The sequence below is a fragment of the Schistocerca gregaria genome, chromosome 1, assembly GCF_023897955.1.
Source record: "Schistocerca gregaria isolate iqSchGreg1 chromosome 1, iqSchGreg1.2, whole genome shotgun sequence".
Lineage (NCBI taxonomy): Eukaryota > Metazoa > Arthropoda > Insecta > Orthoptera > Acrididae > Schistocerca > Schistocerca gregaria.
This window is the reverse complement of record NC_064920.1, coordinates 1032972792-1032989940: the sequence shown is the minus strand read 5'-3', so window position 1 is coordinate 1032989940 and position 17149 is coordinate 1032972792. Positions and strand designations below refer to the sequence as shown.

Here is a 17149-nt window from a genome sequence, read left to right as displayed (position 1 = left end):
AGGCTATTTACAATTTGTACAGAAACGAGATGGCAGTTATCAGAGTCGAGGGGCATGAAAGGGAAGTAGTGGTTGGGAAAGAAGTGAGACAGGGTTGTAGCCTCTCCCCGATGTTATTCAGTCTGTATATTGAACAAGCAGTAAAGGAAACAAAAGAAAAATTCGGAGTAGGTATTAAAATTCATGGAGAAGAAGTAAAAACTTTGAGGTTCGCCGATGACATTGTAATTCTGTCAGAGACAGCAAAGGACTCGGAATAGCAGTTGAACGGAATGGACAGTGTCTTGAAAAGAGGGTATAAGATGAACATTAACAAAATCAAAACGAGGATAATGGAATGTAGTCGAATTAAGTTGTGTGATGCTGAGGGAATTAGATTAGGAAATGAGATACTTAAAGCAGTAAAGGAGTTTTGCTATTTAGGAAGTAAAATAACTGATGATGGTCGAAGTAGAGAGGATATAAAATGTAGAGTGGCAATGGCAAGAAAGCGTTTCTGAAGAAGAGAAATTTGTTAACATCGAATATAGATTTATGTATCAGGAAGTCGTTTCTGAAAGTATTTGTTTGGAGCGTAGCCATGTATGGAAGTGAAACATGGACGATAACTAGTTGGACAAGAAGAGAATAGAAGCTTTCGAAATGTGGTGCTACAGAAGAATGCTGAAGATTAGATGGGTAGATCACGTAACTAATGAGGAGGTATTGAATAGGATTGGGGAGAAGAGAAGTTTGTGGCACAACTTGACTAGAAGAAGGGATCGGTTGGTAGGACATGTTTTGAGGCATCAAGGGATCACAAATTTAGCATTGGAGGGCAGCGTGGAGGTTAAAAATCGTAGAGCGAGACCAAGAGATGAATACACTAAGCAGGTTCAGAAGGATGTAGGTTGCAGTAGATACTGGGAGATGAAGCGGCTTGCACAGGATAGAGTAGCATGGAGAGCTGCATCAAACCAGTCTCAGGACTGAAGACAACAACAACAACAACAAGATAACTGCTTCTCATTTGTGTCTGAAGATTGCATAAAGGTGGAGCGCATAAAATTTTAAACTGTATACAATAAAAAAATCGAAGGGACAGATGCCATTACGGTCGTGGACTGGAGTCCACAGGTTTGTGTGTGATTTAGCGACTGGAGATGTGTTCGCAGAGCGACACCTCACTGCGTTCGAGCAGAACTCTTGGATTTCACATACACATAGAATATTCACGGGCGATCTGTACTGCCTCTAAATGAATGGTTAAGTTCTTCATGGGGGATAGTGCAGTGACCACTAGTTGGTACGGTCCAGCGCGTTCTGCTCTTCATCGGACAGAGTGGAGCTGGGCATCGTTGAGTTGTACTTACCGCCGCCGTTCTTGTAGCAGAGGTAGGGGAAGCGCCAGACGTTGGCGAGGTCGACGGCGAACCCGATGACGGAGAGCAGGAAGTCGACCTTCTTGCCCCACGTCTCGCGCCCATCCTCCTCCCCAGACACCGCCGACCTGCTCTTCGGCTCCATGGCGGGCAGCACCCGCGGCCGCGCGCTGCAAACACACACGTCACGCGGTGACCACACAGCGCCTCCCGGTGCAGAGACCCCAGTTCGCAGTTAATCACAGTACTCTCAGTTACAACAGTCTCACTTCCTCATATACAAATCTCTTGTTTCTAATAAAATCAAGTCAATAACACAATAAGAAAAGTAAGATACCATTGAGTATCCATACCTACAGTTGGATACAAATACATCTACATCTACATAATTACTCTACAATTCACTTTAAGTGCTTGGCATAGGGTTCATCGAACCACAATCATACTACCTCTCTACCATTCCACTACCGAACAGCGCGCGGGAAAAACGAACACCTAAACCTACCTGTTTGAGCTCTGATTTTATTTTGATGATCATTACTACCTATGTAGGTTGGGCTCAACAAAATATTTTCGCATTCGGAAGAGAAAGTTGGTGACTGAAATTTCGTAAATAGATCTCGCCGCCACGAAAAACGTCTTTGCTTTAATGACTTCCATCCCAACTCGCGTATCATATCTGCCACACTCTCTCTCCTATTACGTGATAATATAAAACGAGCTGTCCTTTTTTGCGCCCTTTCCACGCTCTCCGTCAATCCCGTATGGTAAGGATCCCACACCGCGCAGCAGTGTTCTAACAGAGGACGAGCAAGTTAGTGTAAGCTGTCGCTTTAGTGGACTTGCATCTTCTAAGTGTCCCGCCAATGAAACGCAACCTTAGCCAGCCGCGGTGGTCTCGCGGTTCTAGGCGCGCAGTCCGGAACCGTGCAACTGCTACGGTCGTAGGTTGGAATCCTGCCTCGGGCATGGATGTGTGTGATGTCCTTAGGTTAGTTAGGTTTAAGTAGTTCTAAGTTCTAGGGGACTCATGACCACAGATGTTAAGTCCCATAGTGCTCAGAGCCATTTGAACCATTTTTGAAGACATATGATTGAACGTTAAGGATGAAGACCCCATTCCAAACTTTAATCGTAGTTGTAAGATTATATGGAAAATGCTAAGTAGGAGAAGGGATAGGTTGACAGAACATGTGTTAAGACGTCAGCGAATAACTTCCACGCCACTAGAGGAAGCTGCAGAAGACAACAGTTGTTATCTCGTCTTTTTTGACTTTCCACGTTTGTTACTTTCACTCTTACAATAAGCAGCTACGAAGAGCTGCTGACCATAATTGCAGTGATGTGGTAAATGGCGTCCCTGGACTAAGCTGCAGGATCAATCCCCCTTCCTTTATCTCCTCCTCCTCCTCCTCCTCCATTCATTCAATTTCATTCCGCCCTCCACCCCCGCCGCCCGCACACATACATACTACAAGCGGGTGATAATTAACGTAACTATTAAAATAACACTCTGAATGAGTCGTACCTACCGAGCAGATACTGCACTGGACACTATCGAGAAGATATTGGCCTGGGCACTATCAAATCTGTAAAAGGGTAGAATTCAACAGCGATTCATCTCGTTTTTGGATTTCAATCAGAATTATTCAGTTTTTATTACAATGATTTTCTTTTTGTTGTAATAATTTCAGTAATACCATTCATGCTTTGTCCTCACAGTATTAACCCTGAGAGCTGAACTTACTACACTAATTCTGTGTGCTCAAAGTGTTACTCGCACTCCTGCAAAGCGTTCATTCCATTGGAACAGTCCATCGCAGCCATTCTTCAGAGGAACAACGACTCGTTAATACGTTCGCCCTGCTATGTGTTAGTGTCTACAAAGTCTTCGTTCCCTCCGAACATTCCATTTTAAAAAAAAGTGGTTCAAATGGCTCTGAGCACTATTCGACTTAACTTCTGAGGTCATCAGTCGCCTAGAACGTAAAACTAAGTAAGCCTAACTAACCTGAGGATATCGCACACATCCATGCCTGAGGCAGGATTCGAACTTGCGACCGTAGCGGTCGCTCGGCTCCAGACTGTAGCGCCCAGAACCGCACGGCCACTCCGGCCGGCCAATTCATTTCATCTGTCCCGTGCAACATCTCTGACCCATTAATAGCTCTGCCGGAACGGGGTGTAACCAAGGAGGTTAGCATCTACTGAGATATCCTAAAACTGCAAAATTGAAGCCAGCAACTTACACACTCTGCCACATTTTTGTAACCAAAACATTGTGTTTAGCATGTCTGTATTGTATTGTTATTCATCGAAATACTAACGTAAATTTGTGTACTTTCGCTACCTGCGGATGAACAAACAGAAACGAGAAGTCTCTTGTTACGTTCTACAGGCAAATGTTTTAGATAAAGTAATACTTTTGGTTTTCACCCAGTGTCTTTTGTGTTATACAATATGCAGATTCACGAAGGACAGTGCAAGGAAGAGCTTGTAAAAGAAGGCTTTGCGACGAAATATAGCACACCAGTCAAATACAGTTCAACATGTTCAGAGCGGTTCCAAGAAGTTCAGTTTGATCGAACATCGGCGTCATGCCTTCGCATCAGAGCCTTGAATTTTTTCATCGCTTCTGTCATAAATGCAGAATGATAAATTACACTAGCTTTTTTTAAATATAAAGGTTTCAGTACATGATACTTACTTATTTGAGAGAATTTGATTTTGAACTTGTTTGCCTTTGCTGTTGGCAGCTAGTGTCAGAACAGCTGTCTATGCATTGTATATTTTACTTAAATAGTTACGTTTGAGATAATTTTAAGCATCTGTTTGTTTTCTAGTGTTGCCAAAAGACGTTCTATCTCATGACATTCTAGTTCATATCAACAGATAGTTATACACTGTGTGAAGTAAACAGGCAAAGCAGGCAAAAAATCTTCTTCATCAACCAAACTGTCGCCTCAAGCAACGAAATACTCGTTTACTTCAAATGGTTCATATGGCTCTGAGCACTGTGGGACTTAACTTCTCAGGTCATCAGTCCCCTAGAACGTAAAACTCCTTAAACCTAACTAACCTAACGACATCACACACATCCATGCCCGAGGTAGGATTCGAACCTGCGACCGTAGCGGTCACCCGGTTCCAGACTAAAGTGCCTAGAACCGCTCGACCATAAATACTTGTTTTAATCATGTGCTAAAAGCCTTGCAGAAGAAGACGTACGTATAGAAAGAATATTTCAGTACTCAACACTTCATGTAATGTCAATGAATAGTTGTTGTTCTTACAAAGTATGGCTCAGCTTTGAGGACTTTTGCAGCGATTCTTACCTTTTATTGCAAAAGAGCATATGATTAAGTCAGGCTTATATTTCATAATTGTTTGCCACATCCTAGAAAAATAAGTCTCAGGAAAGTGGGGCATTGGTTTCACAAGTAATGCAATATGTATGTCCATAGAATATGATTGATTTAGTAGTTAGTGAAGTTATGAATGAGTAGTTAAACAACGTATTTTTGAACTTGAATTTCTTACCCTCGACATTAGTGATCGCTTGATAAACACATGGTATTACAATCTACACTGCTTGACAATTGCTAAGAAACAGAGGCATTGTTGGACAGGAATAATCATAGAGAATGATGGACGACATGGAACAGAGTAAATACGTAATAGAGGTGGAGTAGTAAATTTATAACGAAAAGTGGTACAGATTTCACCACATGTGAAAGCACGATAATAGACATAAATAACACTCATGTTTGACGCAGATCAGACTCCAAACATTAAGGTCGATATCAGACTCTCAATAAGGAATATGCCCTCCTCGGACGCTAATGGACATTTGGCACCTGTTATTCTTCCTGGCTATCAAACTGTTGTGGAGTCATTGGGTTACATTGTCCCACTCCTCTCTCAAGGCGGTTTTCAGTTCTTGCACGGTTCGGGCAGAATGTGTTAGTTGAGAAACACGTCTGCCAAGAGTATCTCGGCATGCCCTATAGTGTTTAAGTCGGCGGAGTACACAGTCCGATCAATGCATTCAAAATCTTCACTTTACAGTGTGTGCGACACATCAGCTGACCTGTGTGAGTAGACAAGGTTGTCTACAAACAGGAAGTAGGGACCTATCGCACGCCCAACAGACGGACGTGATCCACAATACTCTCTCGGAAAGGTATGCAGCGTTGTTCGGCCATTGTGCGTAATGCCTACCCATTCCATAACGCCTAGGCCATACCTAGGACGTGTGTAAGGTGTTGCGCTTCCTCTTCACACTAAATGGTGGTCAGAATCACCAGCCACAATGAAGCGGGATTCGTCGCGGAACATCACTCTGGACCACTGATGCGAAACCTAGCCAACATGTTCCCACCACCAACGACCTCTTCTCGACGATAGCACGTTTGAAGTGGAACGCATTTAACAGGCTTCCGAGCATACAAACCAGCCGATTTAATCGTCGTGAAATGGTTCTGGCAGAGATACGTGTGCCCAGTAACAATTGCTAGGTCTGCAGCGATCTGCCTAGGAGTGAGATGTGTATTCCTTTTCGCCAGTAAGCCTAGGTATGGATGCTCTTGCGGTGTGGTAGTCTGTGTACAGCCACTGGCGTGCTTTCGCCTAGCATTTCCACCTTTGTAATGACACTTTTGGGCCGGCCGTGGTGGCCGAGCGGTTCTAGACGCTACAGTCTGGAACCGCGCGACCGCTATGGTCGCAGGTTCCAATCCTGCCTCGGGCATGAGTGTGTGTGATGTCCTTAAGTTAGTTAAGTTCAAGTAGTTCAGAGTTCTAGGGAACTGGTGACCTCAGATGTTGAGTCCCATAGTGCTCAGAGCCATTTTTGACACTTTTGGACACACCCATTAGTTTAGGCACTGTAGTGACACGTTGACCAGCTTCGAGCCATCCAACTACTTATCCACGATCGTAAGCACTCAAATGATGTCTTGCAGACATGTTTCCGTACCACACGGAAGGTCACACTAATCGGTTCCACAACCACCTTCGTCAAACACGGTACCGTATGAACTGTCCAATGCATACAGAGCGTTCGTGCACAGGTTTTGCTTCAGTTAACTCGTCCCACCCTCTACAATTCATTTTACTATCATTGGTCGGATGTTTCGTAGCAATTGCCGACTGTTCTGCAGCAATTGGCAGTTGTTCCTTACGAAGTGTCAGTTGGAGTGAGACTGCTGAAAGTCGTTTTTCACAGAAACAACAGTAAGCGCAAATACATAAACCTAATTATTTTTGAAAGTCAGTAAACTAGAAATGACATAAACTATACTGTTGATAGTTTGGAAGTTTGTTTTGTTTGTGAAAGTAAAATAAAGACTTATTTTCACAGTGCACTGGAGTATCGTTTTGTTGCACATAAAATGATCATTTAAGTGTATAATTTTGTGTTGGCAGAAGAGCCCACACCGTATTACGTGTGGAGGCCAAAATGCACACGTCTTAGCTCGTGCAGTCTGGCGTGAGGAGGGAAGAACTATACTGACGTGAGGTCTGGAACATGACAAGGAATGAGAATTCAGAAAGCGGACGTAATTAGTTTGACACTTAACTTTAATCCATTAATGATGAACGTCGCTCTTGACGGTACATGATTCACGAAGTAATTATAGTAGCTGAATATGGCGCCTTGCTAGGTCGTAGCAAATGACGTAGCTGAAGGCTATGCTAAACTGCCGTCTCTGCAAATGAGAGCGTATGTAGACAGTGAACCATCCCTAGCAAAGTCGGCTGTACAACTGGGGCGAGTGCTAGGGAGTCTCTCTAGACTAGACCTGCCGTGTGGCGGAGCTCGATCTTCAATCACTTATAGTGGCGACAAGCGGGTCGGACGAATACTAACGGACCGCGGCAGATTTACAGGCTACCACCTAGCAAGTGTGGTATCTGGCGGTGACACTACATATAACTCATTTGTTGTTGAAAGTACTTTTCACAGACATAATAGCTGAATATATGTGCTCTAGTAGATTAGATTAATACTTGTTCCATAGATCATGAATACGACACTTCGTAATGATGTGGAACGTGTCAGGTTAATGAAAGATGTCTGTACAAGATATTACATTACACAAAATATTGCATGACACTAATGCTTAAGTTAGTTTTTTCCCTCCCTTAATTTATATCTAAAAATTCAGCCAATGAGTAGAAGGAGTTGTCATCTAGAAATTCTTTTAATTTATTTTTAAATGTTGGTTGACTATCTGTCAGGCTTTTGATGCTGTTTGGTAGGTGACCAAAGACTTTTGTGGCAGCATAATTTACCCCCTTCTGTGCCAAAGTCAGATTTAACCCTGCATAGTGAAGATCATCCTTTCTCCTGGTGTTATAGCTATGCACACTGCTATTACTTTTGAACTGGGCTGGATTATTAACAACAAATTTCATACGTGAATATATATACTGCGAGGTTACTGTGAGGATCCCTAGATCCTTAAATAGATGTCTGCAAGATGACCGTGGGTGGGCTCCAGCAATTATTCTGATTACACGTTTTTGAGTAATGAATACTTTTCTACTCAACGATGAATTACCCCAGAATATGATACCATACGAAAGCAGTGAATGAAAGTAGGCATAGTAAGCTAATTTACTGAGATTCTTATCACCAAAATTTGCAATAAGCCTAATAGCATACGTAGCCGAACTCAGACGTTTGACCAGACCATCAATGTGTTGCTTCCAGTTTAACCTCTAATCAGTGTGATTGTAATATTTTATAACTGGTTTGATGTGGCCCGCCACGAATTGTTCTCTAGTAGCAACCTTTTCATCTCAGAGTAGCACTTGCAACCTACATCCTCAATTATTTGCTGGATGTATTGCAGTCTCTGTCTACCTCCACAGTTTTTACATTCTACAGCTAACTGTAGTACCATTAAAGTTATTCCCTGATGTCTTAACAGCTGTCCTACTGTCCTGTCCCTTCTTCTTATCAGTTTTTTCCATACATTGCATTCCACGCCGATTCTTCGGAGAACCTCCTAATTCCTTATCTTATGAGTCCAACTGATTTTCAAATGGCTCTGAGCACTATGGGACTTAACATCTGTGGTCATCAGTCCCCTATACTTAGATCTACTTAAACCTAACTAACCTAAGGACATGACACACTTCCATGCCCGAGGTAGAACTCGAACCTGCGACCGTAGTAGCAGCGCGATTCCGGACTAAAGCGCCTAGAACTGATTTTCAACATGCTTTTGTAACACTAATCTCAAATACTTCAGTTCTCTTCTGTTCCGGTTTTCCCACGGTCCACATTTCACTATAATGCTGTTCTCCAAACGTATACTCTTCGAAATTTCTTTCTCAAATTGAGGCCTATGTGTGATAACAGTAGACTCCTCTTGGCTGGGGATGCCCTTTATGCCAGTGGTTGTCTGCTTCTTATGTCCTCCTTGCTCAATCAGTCATAGGTTTTGCTGCGTAGGCAGCAGAATTTTTTGCTGCGTAGGTAGCAGAATTCCTTAACTTTGTCTACTTCGTGATCTCCAATTCTGATGTTAAGTTTCTCAATGTTCTCATTTCTGCTACTTTTCATTACTTTCGTCTTTCTCTGATTTCTTTTTAATCTATGTTCTATACTCATTAGACTGTTCACAACATTAAACAGATTCTGTAATTCTTCTTCGCTTTTCACTGACGATAGCAAAGTCATCAGCGAAACTTATCATTGACATCCTTTCACCATGAATTTTGATCCCACTCTTCAACAATTCTTTTATTTCCGTTATTGCTTCTTCGAAGTATAGCTTGAGCAGTAGGGGCGAAAGACTACATCTCTGTCTTACACCCTTTTCAGTCCAAGCACTTCGTGTTTGGTCTTCCTGCCTTACTGTTACCTCTTGTTTCTTGTTCATATTGTATATTACCCATCTTTCCCTAAAGCTTACTCCTATTTTTCTCCGAATTTCGAATATCTTGCACCATTTTACGTTGTCGAAGGCTATTTCCAGGTCGACAAATCCTAGGAGCGTGTCTTGGTTTTTCTTCAATCTTCCTGTATCGACGGCATCAGAACTGCCTCTCTGGTGGCATTGTCTTCCCTAAAGCCAAACTGAATGTCATTTAATGGATGCTCAATTTTATTTTCCATTATTCTGTATATTATTTTTGTTAGCAGTGCCTACACTCTGAAAATCTTATATTTTGGCAGTGAAAGGTTAGCTATGACCTTGTGCCGTTTGTACTATTAACTTTTACAGCTGATAGTCCAACTTAAATTAAATTCATCGGCTGTTTTGCCGCGATGTAGTCAATGCTTAACGAATGAAATTTCGCATCAGTAAATTAAGTTCTGATCTGCCTGATTATGATTACTCCTCCACGAAAGTATACCCCGATGTGACTGTCAATGAAGTGGCTTTAAGTAAAGAGGGCACGTTTCACACAAGATTTTAAGGGAGAAATCCTTGTTTTGGTCACGAAAAGCTGGCGGGCTGCCACTTGGCGTCAGTCAATGCCTGTGCAAATGTAATGTCATCCCCCTTTATAGTAACCTCCTTGGATGTAGCTCGTGGCTGTAACGTTTTCGTCCCTTCGGTCGCAATTTACAGGTGCGGTCTGCCAAGTGCGGAGACGTTCCACTGAGCAGACAGTGTCGGCAGTCGAGCGTGGAAGCCATATCGCGTTTACAGCTCCAAATATGTTGTGGGTTCCTCACTGCAGTCCTGTATTCAGTATTACGCAAATGTAATATACTGCAAGGAAGTATAAGAATTCTATATTCCCTTTTCTCTGTAGTTGCGTATAGCCGTCAACAATGAGTAAAACACGGGCATACTTTTGTATAAGTGACGAAAGTAACAAACGGCACAGTGCTATATATGCCGCCAAACACTATTCTATTTGAAATCGACAATGGGGAACCTATTACGAAATTTGCTGTCACCTAACTTATGTTAAGTATCTGTGGCCACGCTGACTCTTTCAGCTATAATAACTTCTTGTTCAGTACTCACACACTTTTTGTGTTCTGCTTTCTTCTGATCCCCACCGTCACAAACCCGTCTCCAGTCATATACAACACTGACGGAAAAAATTGCAACTCCAAAAAATAATTACTGTAGAATAATGAAATTTCGGGATTACATTCGTCTAGGTAACATATTTACATGATTAACGTTGCAAGATTATATGTCAATGTAAGCGCGAGGTAAGCCATTTCAATTATGAATTACTGGTACATTAATAACCGTTGTAACCGCCAGACTGTTAAATGCAAGCATGCAAACGTGCATGCATTATGTTGAGCAAGTGTTGGCTGTCACTTCGTAGGTTGGAGTTCCACGCCTGCTGCAGTTGGTTGGTAAATACAGGAATGGTTAATGCAATTTGTATGTGACGTTGGAGTTGTCCGATCGTGTCCCATATGAGCTTTATTGGAGACAGATCTGGTGATCGAGCAGGCCAAGGCAACATGCCGACTCTCTGTAGAGCACGTTGGGTTAGAACAGCTGTGTGTGGGCGAACGTTATCGTGTTGGAAATTACTTCCTGGAATGTTGTTCATGAATGGCAGCCAAAACAGGTAGAATCACCAGATGGAGTCAGGGTTCGTGGGACAACCACGAGAGTGCTTCTGCTGTCACACATATTCGCATCGCAGACAGTAACTCCACATGTAGCATAAGTGTGTTTGGCGCGCAGACAGGTTGATTGAAGACCTTCAACTGACCTCCTTCTAACCAACACAAGAGCATCACTTGCACCGACGCAGAACCAGCTTTAATCAGAAGCACAACAGATCCCCTCCTTGCACTCCAGTGTGAGCTCTCGCTTGACACCAATGAAGTCGCAAATGGCGGTTTGTTTGGTGTCAGTGGAATGCACGCTACAGTGCGTCTGGCTCGCAGCTGTCCTACAAGTAACCGACTTGTAACAGCTCGCTGTGTCACTGTAGTGCCATCTGCTGCTCAGATTGCTGCTACAGATGCAGTAAGATGCGCCAGGGTGTATTCGTCATCGCCATACTGGCCTGTCAACCGGCGTGATGGTATGGGGTGCCATTGGTTACACGTCTCAGTCACCTCTTGTTCGCATTGACGGCACTTTGAAACAGTGGAAGTTACATTTCAGATCTGTTACGACCAGTAGCTCTACCCTTCATTCGATCCTGCGAAACCCTACATTTCAGCAGGATAATGCACGACCACATGTTGCTGGTCCCGTACGGGCCTTTCTGGATACAGAAAATGTTCGACTGCTGCCCTGGCCAGCACATTCTCCAGAGCTATCACCAACTGAAAACGTCTGGTCAATGGTGGCCGAGCAGCTGGCTCGTCACAATACGCCAGTCACTACTCTTGATGAACTGTGGTAACGTGTTGAAGCTGAATGGGCAGCTGTACCTGTACACGCCATCCAAGCTCTGTTTGCCTCAATGCCCAGGCGTATCAAGGCCGTTATTACGGCCAGAGGTGGCTGTTCTGGGTACTGATTTGTCAGGATCTATGCTCCCAAATTGCGTGAAAATGTAATCACATGTCAGTTCTGTTATAATATATTTGTCCTATGAATACCTGCTTATCATCTGCAGTTCTTCTTGGTGTAGCAATTTTAATGGCCAGTAGTGTAGTAATAGGCGCCCTCTTGCAGGACGCCGTTCCTGTGTCAGTCAGGGAAGGAGCGAGGAGCGCCACCTTGGCTCGCCATATCTAGAGGGCAAGGAGTTGCGACAGCAAACTACGTTGGCGGAGTCGCCGACAAGGTGGCTAAGCGCGTTAAGACGGGAGCCGGTCTGCCAGGTAGGAGACTAGGCGGCCGCCCCCGGACGTCTGACATCTTCCGTCGGAGGGCAAAATACGTCCTCACACATCACTTGCAAACGCTCATAATTATTAATTGGGTTTTCGAAGTCCGTATGTCAGACTGCGCTAAGTCACCCATTCCCATCCATGGTCCGGATAAAACCTGCACCATTACGCATTTGGTTTTTGGCAGTGCTAGTTATTCATCATGAGTCGACACAATGACGAAAAGCAAGGGACAAAGGTGTGTCTCCAAAATACCCTTGTCATCGGGTTCAATCGAGAGGGAACACAAGATCGGGTTAAACATGGACAGAAACAGAAATCGCCGGTGTCTATTTCCAAGGAACAGCCGAGCATTTGTCTCAGTGGCTTACAGAACTCACGAAAAACCCAGTACTGCAACTGAACCCCTTTGGTTCCGAATGTGGGTCCAGTGCCTCAACAAATGTGTCCTCTTGCTCGATATATTCACGAAAAGCGTGTTTCAGAATTCACTTACCGATATCATTAGGGTGATTACAATCTCGTAATAAATATCGAAGCTAACAACAGAAGTAGGCGTTATCGTTGTTGTCCAAGAACTGCTATCTTGTTACAGACGGTGGCACGATTTGAAGACCGACATGTATGGCATATAAGAACAACTCGGCAACCAAATAAACAGGAGTCCAATCACCCAGACACAGTTAAACCGTTCAGCGAAATTTGCAGCATTTTAGGCCAATGAAAGGATGTTGTTCGCATCCATCTAAAATTACAAAGACGTGACTTTACTCGACACTATCGGAATTGGATTGTTCTCGAAACTTCAACAAAAACCCGTACCGAGCTACTGAGCGTCTCTCCTGGAGAGTATTCCACTGGAGTTTATCTATCATCTCCGTAACGCTTTCGCGATTACTAAATGATGCTGTAACGAAGCGCGCTGATCTCCGTTGGATCTTCTCTATCTCTTCTGTCAACCCTATCTGGTACGGATCCCACACTGCTGAGCAGTATTCACGCAGTGGTCGAACAAGCGTACTGTAACCTACTTCCTTTGTTTTCGTATTGCATTTCCTTAGGATTCTTCCAATGAATCTCAGTCTGGTAGCCGCTTTATCGACGATCAACTTTATATGATCATTCTATTTTAAATCACTCCTAATGTGTACTCCAAGATAATTTATGGAATTAACTGCTTCCAGTTGCTGACCTGCTATATTGTAGCTAAGTGATAAGGGATCTTTTTTTTCTATTTATTCGCAGCACATTACACTTGTCTACATTGAGATTCAGTTGCCATTCCCTGCACCATGCGTCAATTCGCTGCAGATCCTCCTGCATTTCAGTACAATTTTCCATTGTTACAACCCTTCGATATACCACAGCATCTTCTGCAAAAAGCCTCAGTGAACTTCCGATGTCATCCACAAGGTCATTTATGTATACTGTGAATAGCAACGGTCCTACGACACACCCCTGCGGCACACCTGAAATCACTCTTACTTCGGAAGACTTCTCTCTATTGAGAATGACATGCTGCGTTCTGTTACCTAGAAACTCTTCAATCCAATCACACAATTGGTCTGATAGTCCATATGCTCTTACTTTGTTCATTGAACGACTGTGGGGAACTGTATGGAACGCCTTGCGGAAGTCAAGAAATAGGGCATCTACTGGGAACCCGTGCCTATGGCCCTCTGAGTCTCGTGGACGAATAGCGCGAGGTGGGTTTCACACGATCGTCTTTTTCGTAACCCATGCTGATTCCTACAGAGTAGAGTTCTAGTCTCCAGAAAAGTCATTATACTCGAACATAGTACGTGTCCCAAAATTCTACAACTGACCGACGTTAGAGATATAGGTCTCTCTTCTAGAGTCCTACGGGACACCGCTGCAAGAAGGGGGCCAAGTTCCTTCGCGTATTCTGTGTAAAATCGAACTGGTATCCCATCAGGTCCAGCGACCTTTCCTCTTTGAGCGATTTTATTGTTTCTCTATCCCTCTGTCGTCTATTTCGATATCTACCATTTTGTCATCTGTGCGACAATCTAGAGAAGAAACTACAGTGCAGTCTTTCTCTGTGAAACAGCTTTGGAAAAAGACATTTAGTATTTCGGCTTTTAGTCTGTCATCCTCTGTTTCAGTACCATTTTGGTCACAGAGTGTCTGGACATTTTGTTTTGATCCACCTACCGCTTTGACATAAGAAAAAAATTTCTTAGGATTTTCTGCCAAGTCAATGCATAGAACTTTACTTTCGAATTCATTGAACGCCTCTCGCATAGCCCTCCTCACACTACATTTCGCTTCGCGTAATTTTTGTTTGTCTGCAAGGCTTTGGCTATGTTTATGTTTGCTGTGAACTTCCCTTTGCTTCCGCACCAGTTTTCTAACTCGGTTGTTGTACCACGGTGGCTCTTTTCCATCTCTTACGATCTTGCTTGGCACATACTCATGTTACGCATATTGTACGATGGTTTTTAACTTTGTCCACTGATCCTCGACACTATCTGTACTTGAGACAAAACTTTTATGTCGAGCCGTCAGGTACTCTGAAATCTGCTTTTTGTCACTTTTGCTAACAAGAAAATGACGACTTTCCATTCAAGTAGTTTAGATAATAGACAGAAAACGTAGCCGGCCGGTGTGGCCGTGCGGTTCTAGGCGCTTCAGTCTGGAACCGCGTGACCGCTACGGTCGCAGGTTCGAATCCTGCCTCGGGTATGGATGTGTGCGATGTCCTTAGGTTGGTTAGGTTTAAGTAGGCCTACGTTCTAGGAGACTGATGACCACAGATGTTAAGTCCCATAGTGCTCAGGGCCATTTGAACCAGAAAACGTAATATAGGATAGATAGACGACGGTGCGAGCTCTGCTCCTGCTGGTCGTGAATCCAGTGTCTTAAATTTGTCAGTTTACTCAGTGTGTGGTCAGAAACAATCTAGAGCGACCACTGCAGGAACCTTAGGGCGTGGGAACAGTTTAAAGGCTAAAATTTTGCTGTCTCGACGCGCGTCTGTGCTTCCTGGGCGCAGTCACCTCTGGCCAGTACTGTAATTGTCTGCAGGATCTACTGTAACACTCGTCCAGCCCTCACTTCTGCGCTCGGAGCTTTATGTAGTTACTGATGAGTGTGTCAAGCTAGTTTAGAACGGCACTTGTCCGGCAATGGAATGTATTGATTATTATACGGAGCCCTGTACATTTCAGGTAGTGGACCTCCGAAGAGCGTGTTCCAGAAGTAGGTAAAACTGGCCTGTTCCGCTATTATCTTGGACGTACTGCTGCGAAAGGCTATTCCTTCCACAAAGTACCCTATCTGCGCGCCAGTTCACTGACAGACGACTGTGATGCATGTCTTTCTCCCAGGGTTCACTACTGTAGTTGAACTCTAAATGGCACGTAGTGTTCTGTGTCTAAATGTTGTGAAGATGGAAGTCACCAGGGTCAGCAAAGGTAGACGTTTATTGATTTGCAACTTGTATCAGTACATAGCAACAACTGGCGGTGGGTAAACTTTATAAAGAACAAGCTCCAGTGCCCGGCCATGTTTAATATCTGCCACACAAAGTGATTAGCCCTGTGCCTTGTTGATACTCACAGCGAGAGTAAGCCTCATGGAGTTTTTTTTCTTTATTGAATTTCAAGTGGCTGGCATCAGCGTAATATGCTGCACTACAGCCTACAGAAAAGTTAAAAAAACATAATGAGAATAGATACAATCAAGAAAAACAGCTGATAAAACGAAGACATTGTTAAAAACTATAAAATGGCGGTAAGTTGTGGAATTTAAAATACAAAACACTGTGGTGACGATGCTGAGTAGACAGGCACAAATAAAAAACACGGTAACATTCTGGTTTCTGTTCGCACGAGATAGAAAACACAACTAGCGACAGTGTGGCAGCTGTTCACAACACTGACAGGGGAAGCACAACACTAAACACTCACTTATAACAGCACTATGTAGGTGACACGGCGGCAGAGGACGGAGGGAGACCGGGACCTATGAGGGGGAAAACGGGGGAGGAAAGGGAAAGAGAACAGGGGGAACTGATGGAGGAAGGGGGGCTGGGCGGATGAAATAGTGAGAAAGGCAGTGGAGGGGAAATCAGAAAGGACTCAGGGAAGAGAAGGGAGGCAGAGAGAGGGCAGGTGGGGAAAAACAGGATGGAAGGGGGGGAAGAGGGAGCCCGGGGAAAGAACAGAGGGAAGGAGGGAGAGGGGGGAGTTGAGGATCAGAGTCGATAGGAGAGATACATGGAGGGAGAGAGGGCATCATCTGGGAGGGGGAGTTGATGGAAGCCACCTTGGGAAAGGAGATGAAGGGTGTAGAGATGGAGGATAGGGGTGACAACAGTGAAGGTGCAGCAGAGGGTGGGGGTTGGAGAGGAGAGGAGCAACCAGGGCATGAGAGGGATCAAGGCGGCAGGAGGCGTAGAGTATGAAGATATGTTTGGGGAATAGGAGCAGATGGGGAAAAGGAATCAGGTCGTAGAGGATCTGCATGGGGGACGGGATGCGTGTACGGAAGGCGAGGTGGAGTGCATGGCGCTTGAGGATCTGGAAGGACTTATAGAATTTGGGGGAGGGAGGGCGGGGGCGGATATCCACGCAGGACTGGCATAACAGAGGATGGAACAGATTAAGGATTTGTAGGTGTGGATGATGGTAGAGGGGAAGCCTCATGGGAAACTGCGGTCACTTTAAATCGAAGGGCATATTTGAATAACTGGGTATCAAGATAATGTGAAAAGATTATTAATTGTGCCATCTGTTGTTACATTCTGCGATAAGTATCTCATTGTGTTTTTGGAGAACTAGTTTTTCATTGTTTCAGCTCAGTTTTCATGTTTTCAAATATGACTGCATTTGTGCACGACTCGAACTGTTCGAAGAATTTACGTCACAGTTCGGGAAATCTTGGGTTCTGTTCGATCTTTTGATTGGCCTGCGATCTGGTGACTTTTGTTGGTACTGTATCGACTACCTGCTTTAGCGTTTGTGTGGCACTGTGT

At 44.0% G+C, this 17149-nt stretch overlaps 1 protein-coding gene across 4 annotated transcripts in view; it reads right to left on the bottom strand.

The window, feature by feature from the left end:
- LOC126279247 (sodium-dependent dopamine transporter) overlaps window positions 1-17149 on the bottom strand; it is a 571586-nt gene that overhangs the window by 332844 nt on the left and 221593 nt on the right. For all 4 annotated transcript variants that reach the window (XM_049979661.1, XM_049979663.1, XM_049979660.1 and 1 more), the window contains exon 2: window positions 1353-1531. In XM_049979661.1, the coding sequence (XP_049835618.1) occupies window positions 1353-1506 (154 nt within the window). In that variant the 5' untranslated portion in view covers window positions 1507-1531. The remainder of the gene's footprint in view (window positions 1-1352; window positions 1532-17149) is intronic.